Source organism: Crocuta crocuta, unplaced genomic scaffold (genome assembly GCF_008692635.1).
Source record: "Crocuta crocuta isolate KB4526 unplaced genomic scaffold, BGI_CrCroc_1.0 scaffold139, whole genome shotgun sequence".
NCBI classification, from domain to species: domain Eukaryota; kingdom Metazoa; phylum Chordata; class Mammalia; order Carnivora; family Hyaenidae; genus Crocuta; species Crocuta crocuta.
The window spans coordinates 10,475,963-10,483,360 of NW_027533258.1; the positions used below are offsets into that span (position 1 = coordinate 10,475,963).

The 7,398-nt window shown below is 57.2% G+C and overlaps 1 protein-coding gene across 1 annotated transcript in view; it reads right to left on the reverse strand.

Moving 5' to 3' along the window:
• Positions 1-7,004: 7,004 nt before the first annotated feature.
• The window catches only part of PELP1 (proline, glutamate and leucine rich protein 1), a 23,384-nt gene continuing 22,990 nt past the window's right edge, over positions 7,005-7,398 (reverse strand). Inside the window, exon 17 of the mRNA XM_077746760.1 lies at positions 7,005-7,351. Within this exon, the coding sequence (XP_077602886.1) occupies positions 7,005-7,351 (347 nt within the window). The remainder of the gene's footprint in view (positions 7,352-7,398) is intronic.

Sequence of the window (7,398 nt, forward strand, 5' to 3'; positions counted from 1 at the left end):
CCCAGCTCCTCCGGCCAGAGAGCTGTTGTCAGGGGCCGGTGCTGTGTGGCTCCAGTCACCCTGCGCCAAAACCACGAGAGAAAAGGAAACATTTTTTAAAGGGGTGCTTCCCTCCACTCCCTGGAGCCCGTGGGGGCCCTTCCCTCAGCGCTTCGGCCACAAAGCTGCTTTTTTGGCGGCTCCTCCCTGCTGCACAGGCCCTTCCCGAGGTCAGGTCAGCCTGTCAGGTCAGAGCCGATGTGAAAGAGCCAAGTAAGCAGGGCGCCCGGCCCAGGTGACGCGTCCCGGCTCAGGGCCCGGTCCCCGCTCCCCGCCCGCAAGGCCGCCGTCGCTTCGCAGACCCCTCAGGTCTCAGGGGCATTCGGATCCTGGTCGGAGTTGGGGTGCAGGAGGTTAGGACAGGCCGTGTCGGGCGGCACGTGTGAAGCACACGTCATGCCAGCTCAATGAAACGGGTCGGAAAGGAATGTTGACTGTGCGCTTCCCTTTCCGTGCAGTGTCCAGAACCGGGCTGCCCCTGGGTTCCAGGGCTTGAGGGGAAGGGAAGAAGTGAGGGGTAGCTGGGATGACACTCCATATTTGGGGTTTCTTTTTTTTTAATTTTTAAGTGTTTTTTTTAATTTTGAGAGAGACGGAGACGGAGCGTGAGCAGGGGAGGGGAGAGCGAGAGGGAGACAAAGAATCTGAAGCCGACTCCAGGCTCCGAGCTGTCAGCACAGAGCCCGACGCCGGGCTGGAACTTGTGAGCTGCACGAACATGACCTGACCTAAGTCGGGCAATTAACCGACTGGGCCACCGGGCGCCCCAAAATTTCTCTGGTTAAGATTATAGAGCTTTTAAGAATCTTCAGGGCAAGAATGCAAGCTAACGGATGGGTTATCGCGAAGAGGTCTGTTATTACATACGGACTTTGTCTACTAGGTTGGATTTTAATGGACACATGACACCCACATGGCTTTTTGTTTGTTTTTTAAGCGTATGAGCTTGAACCGAAAAGGACAAAAACAGTGCAAACAGAAATCAGAAAACTGGATCCGCAAACTTGCACAGGCAAGAATCGGGCTAAGAAACCCGCTCACCTACAGACCCGGGCTTCCCATTCATGGAAAAGGCACGGTGACCTAGAAGAAGGCACAAAGACCCCAAAGGGAAAAGCCAAAGGCCACGGCGAGCTCTCGGCTGGGAGGACCAAGCCCTAACAGGTGGGTCTTAGCCCCACCCAAGACCATCCCCACCTGGAAGAGACCTTGGACTTTAAGCTGAGGCCAGAATGGGATGGGCCTCTCGGAGGGAACGAGGAAGGGGTGGGACCTCTGGTCGGCAGGGGGTGGACCTGGCCGACTCATGTTCTTCTACAATTACCGATAATCCTTCCGATGAAGAGTGGGGTCAGGGACCCGTTGCTGTGTGACCCAGGGGACCATTGTGCGGGCCTCGGCCACAAGAATGCCGTGGGAGTGATGCTCCGTCCCTTCCAAGCCTCGGCCAGGTGCCACGGGCCTTCCTGGTACCTTGCTACGTGGCCAGCCCTGCTCTCTGAACCACAGCCACACGTACACGCCCCGGCCCACAGCCCTAACCCGGGGGGCCAGCCGCCGCGCCAGGACCGGGGACTCCAGAGTTCTTTGTCAAGCCCAAGCGTTTTGTGCAGGAGTAGAGGCCGGGAGATGGTTAGCAAAGAGAAATGCCTCGTAGAAAACGCTTGAATTGTGTGAAATTAAAAACGGGCAGTTGGCCGATCGGACAGATCTATAAGCATCGGTCCTTTTTACATTCACAGAAATCGGCTGAGACGTTAAACGCCACAAGGAAAGAACGCAGCAAGTGGGCAGACTTGTGTGTCGGTTCTGTCTTCCGAATCGGGTCTTAAAATGAAAGAGCTCAGGGGCGCCTGGGTGGCTCAGTCAGTTGCGTGTCCGACTTCAGCTCAGGTCATGCATGATCTCACAGCCTGTAGGTTCGAGCCCCACGTCGGGCTCTGTGCTGACAGCTCAGAGCCTGGAGCTGCTTCCGATTCTGTGTCTCCCTCTCTCTCTGCCCCTCCCCTGCTCACGCTCTGTCTCTCTCTCAAAAATGAATAAATGTTCAAAAAAAAAATTTTTTTTTAAAGAGCTCAATATAGGGGCACCTGGGTGGCTTAGTCGGTTAAGCGTCCGACTTTCGCTTAGGTCATGATCTCACGGTTCGTGGGTTCGAGCCCCGCGTCGGGCTCTGTGCTGACTGCCAGCTCAGAGCCTGGAGCATATTTCGGTCTGTGACTCCCTCTCTCTCTGACCCTCCCCTGCTCACGCTGTCTCTCTCTCTCTCTCTCCTAGAAATAAATAAAACATTAAAAAAAAAAAGCTCAATATAGAGAATTTAAGGGCTTAATTTCTTTTGTGTCTGGCTCTCTGTGCCGGGTATGATGTGCGTGTATGTCATATACATAAAATCGGTCACGGTCGGGGCATAACCCCAACCACCAGGACCAACAGCGACCGGTGACGCCGACTCACTCGGCAGATGCCCTCGGGTGAAGTTATTGGGGCCTCCGTCACTTGGAAATGCCCATACAAGCTTCGGCTTGGCGACAATGTATTTTGAAAAAGCTGCTGCAAGGCTGCACCAGGGATTTGGAAACAGAGATACAGGGTTTGTTTTGCTGCGAGGCTGCACCAGGGATTTGGAAACAGAGATACAGGGTTTGTTTTGCNGCAACCGGAACGGTTTTTGTGGCTTTTTTTTTTTCAGTGAAATTCTAAGTGATGATGGCATCATCTGAAAAATGATAGTCTTGAAAACAGCTTACAAGGAATTAGGCGCTTCCTTTGGGCGAGTTCACTTTGGACTCAATACAGGGTGTGGATTTAATAGGAAGAATGGCTGTGGGATTTTGGGCCCATGGTGACCTCAGTCCCAAGAATCTAAGATGAAAAATTCTGAAAAGCAAAATGCTGTAAATGTTCTAATTGAAGCCAGATTATGTTCACAGAAAGAGGGCCCTGGAGAACAAGGGTAGGTCAGGTCACACATTCACTGGGATTTGTGACAAATGTCATCACCTGAAGTGTCTGTGAGGACAGAAATGGCACCTGTGTGTCCAGGAGCATTTTTTTTTTAATGATTATTCATTTTTGAGAGAGAGAGCGTGAGCAGGGGAGAGGCAGAGAGAGAGGGAGACACAGAATCCGAAGCAGCTCCAGGCTCTGAGCTGTCAGCACAGAGCCCGACGCGGGGCTCGAACCCACAAACTGCGAGATCATGACCTGAGCCGGAGGTGGACGCTTAACCGACTGAACCACCCAGGCGCCCCTGGAAAAGCTTCACCCTGGGGCTTCCGGCAACTTGTTTCCCACGTGAGTCCAGACAAGACTCAGGTTGGGGGGGGGGGTTTGACCCACTTTGTGGGTTTGAGCCCTGCATGGGGTTCAGGGCTAACAGTGCAGAGCCTGCCTGGGATTCTCTCTCTCCATCTCTCCCTGCCCATCCCTGACTCATGCTTTCTCTCTCTCTCTCTCTCTCTCAAATATAAATAAGTAAACCTAAAAAAAGACTCAGGTGAGTCGAAGCACGCTCCGGTGTGTCTAATCCACGGTCCTGAGCACAGGGAGGGAGAGCCCGAGAAGATCAGGAGCGGCCCTGGCTGTGCATCTCTCCCCCCATGGTCAAGAGCAGAGTACAGCTCAAGGGTGGGCCATGTAGCGGGGTTGTGTTGAGATCCCTACAGCCCGCCTCAGACACGGCACACGGTGCATACAATCAACTCACCCGTTTGGCACCTGCCAATATTCCTCCCCCAAACGATACCTTCATCCACTCCACACTTTGCCTGAGAAAGCGGACGGTTACAATCAGGACGAGGGCTGGGGGCGCCCGGGGGGCTCAGTGCGTTAAGTGACCGACTTCGGCTCAAGTCATGATCTCACAGCCTCTGAGTTCGAGCCCCACGTCCGGCTCTGTGCTGACAGCTCAGAGCCTGGAGCCTCCTTCGGATTCTGTGTCTCCCTCTCTCTCTGCCCCTCCCCTGCTCACGCTGTCTCTTCCTCTCTCTCAAAAATAAAAAAAAAAATTTTAAAAAAAGATTTTTTTTAATGCTGGGAAAAATAGCAAGTCTCAGAAAGGTGATGGGCTTTTTTAATTAAAATGTTTTAATGTTTTATTTTTAAGAGAAACAGAGAGAAAGAGCAAGCAAGGAAGGGGCTGAGAGAGAGAGGGAGACAGAGAATCTGAAGCAGGCTCCAGGCTCTGAGCTGTCAGCACAGAGNTGCTCTGTGGCAGCAGAAGCCAGGGGCCTACGCGTCCCGCCGGGTACTGACACGGCGGCCGGGGCCCCAGGCAGCCGGGAGGGAGGGCGCACCCGGAGGCTCTGCGGGAACAGCCGCCGCGCCACCTGCACGCGCGGCTCCTCCTTCAGGCACTAACCGGAAACCTACGGCCCGTGCACCGGCTCCGCCTCCGGGCGGGGCCCCGCTCCCAGCCCGCCCCACCCCTGCGTCTGCTTCCCCAGAACGCGCGGGTCCTGCTGAAACAGAAACCCCACCAGGCCGCCCCTGCCCCCGGCTCTCTCGGCCCCTGCGGGCCCCCTGCGGCCCCCCTGCGTTCCTTCGACACCCCGAGAACGCTCCAGCTGCAGGGCCAGGACCGCCCACCCGCTGTGCCCTCCGCCCTCAGCGGCCCCTCCCCAGCCCCTCCCCAGCCCCGGCAGAGCCCCGCGCCCGCCCCTTCGGGTCCTCGCTGACCACCGCCTTCTCGGCAGGACCCTCCAGCCTCCAGCCCGGCCTGCGCCCGCAGACGCAGCACACGGCGGGTGGGGGCGCGCCCTCCGTAAGTCCTTCCACGTTTAGCGGCTGAATGTTTGGGCACACACCCCCTCACACCTGTGCCCCCCCGCCGGACACACGCCCTTCACCGGCCGCCCCGCACGCGCACCGGGCACATAACCCCTCCCCCGCCGAGGCGGGGGCCGCTTTGTTCCCTGCTCGCGTGCGTGCCCCCAGCTGTGCCAACATCGCCGTGTCCCTGTCACACAGGGACAGCCACGGGGGGCCCGGGGGAGGCCCGCGGTCGCTCCCCACCCGCCGCACTCCCTCTAGAGCCTCCTGTCGTCTAGAACCACGTCCAAAGCACGTGGCAAGGAGAGCGCACTGCCCACCACGTGCCTGGCGCTCCGCGTTCGATGAGGAAGTCCCGGCGGCGCTTAGCAAAACTGATTTATGCTAAGTGATAACGCGCCACCCTCGTGCGCAGATTAAAGGGAGGCTTGCACACGTGTGCTTGTGCGCGCGGCTGCGGCAAGGAACGCGCACGCAGTAGCGGCGGCAACACGCACAAGGCCGCGGGGAGCGCGCACGCAGTAGCGGCGGGAACACGCACACGGCTGCAGGGAACACGCACACGGCCGCGGGGAGCGCGCACGCAGTAGCCGCNTTCAACAAAACCGCACCTGCTCAGTTCTTCGCCACATGATCGGATTATCTACTGAGAACACAATTTAAATCAGAAAGCTGTGCCAGCCTCAGGGTCAACGCCACCCATCTGCCGGTTCCAGAATTCAGGTTCTTCCTATTGGTGAAAAATCACCATCGCAGGACTCCCGCACCTCCACCCTTCCAGTGGTCCTGAGGCCTCAAGGGGCCCTCTCTGCCTAAAAACCTCTTGAACTTGAAACCACAAATACAACAAAGAAAAAGCACAAACTACAAAACACGTTTCCAGACTAAGCAGGGAAATCTGAGTATCACAGACCATATACACTAACACCGACTTTCTCTCCTTAGGTTGGGTAGTGGTACTGTGACTGCACAGAAGAACGTCCTTCATCTCGAGAGGGAGAATGTTGAGGAACTTAGAGGTGAAGGGCCGGGTCCGCAACGGACGTGTACAGGTAGGAAAGCGCGGATTCCGGGCAGACACGCACGTGCGTGTACAAGTGCGCGTGCCTGCATGTGAAGACAGAGCTAGACGACGACGAGGTGCGAACCCAGAGGACGCAGGAGCGCTCACTCGAAGGGGCCCATGCACCCCAAAGTTTACAGCAGCGCTGTCCACGACAGAGTACGGAAAGAGCCCAAATGTCCATCAGCTACTGACTGGATGAAGGTGTGGTTTATACACACACACACGCGCACACACACACACACACGCACGCACTGGGGTACGACTCGGCCAGGAAAAAGCAGGAAATCTTGCCACTGTAACAACGTGGATGGAACTGGAGTGTATTCTGCTAAGGCAAGTAAAAGACACGGATCATAGGACTTCAGTCATGTGTGGAATCTGAGAAACTCAACAGATGAACACAGGGGAAGGGAGGGGAAAACGGAGACAAACCATACGAGACTCTCAAATCCAGTGAACGAGGCTTGATGGCAGTGGGGGGGGGGTGTGCATGGGCGATGATTAAGGGCACCCGTTGGCATGAGCACTGTAAGCTCATTGGCATGTATCTGTAAGCGATGAATCACTAAGTTCTATTCCTGAAATCATTAAGACACTGTATGTTAACGAACTTGGACTTAAATAAGGAAAACAAGAGCCACAGAAATAACGGGACACGGAACAGCATGGCCAACCGGGGAGTCCACACAAAGATCACAGACTTCTCTGCACGTTTGAAAATTTTCAAGGTAACAAGCTGGGGGGGAACTGTTTTTAAACCCAAGTAAGTTTCCAGAAATTCGTTCAAGTGTCCAAGAGGCCCTTCAGGAGCCACACCTTTGGGAAAAAGACCCCGAGGCCCCTTCCTGCACTTTCAAGGCACGTAAAGCTCGGTTTCCACAGGCGTCCGGAAGCACCACAGGGCCCCCGCACCCGCACCCGCGGCCCTGGGCCCCCGCACGTGGCCCGACAAGGCCTGAGGTTTCAGGGGACCGGATACTGGCTGGGACACGTGTCCCAGAGGGGGGAGGAAACCCCTACGGGGGGTGGACACGGCCACGGGAGGGACCAGTCCCTCAAGGTTCAAACCTCGCAGGGGCCACGGACCAGGGCCCCCCCCCAACTTCTCCAAGTTCTGCCACGTCCCTCAGCCTTTCACAGCAAGGGGGCAGGTGTGCAGGCGCGCGCGCGGCCACAAACTCTGCTCGAGGACAAGGACACGGGGCCCGCCGCGCACACAGCNGGCCGGTCTTGGCACTCGGCCGCCGAAAGTTTCATCTGCGGGCACGGCCGGGGGAGGGGTGCTGCTGGGGGCGAGGACGGGCTCGTCGTTTGAGCCTGCCCGGTGGTTCTCAGGGCCAGGCAGGAGCCGGGGGGGCACAGACACCAGGCCGGGAACAGACAGGCCTAAGTGGTTGGCTGTGGCTGGAGGCCCGGGGCGTGTGGGGGGCATGGGGCCCACGGAGGGCATGGGGCCCACGGAGGGCATGGGGCCTGGGGGGTGGAAGGGTGGGGCCCTGGAGGGAGACGGGGCCTCGGCT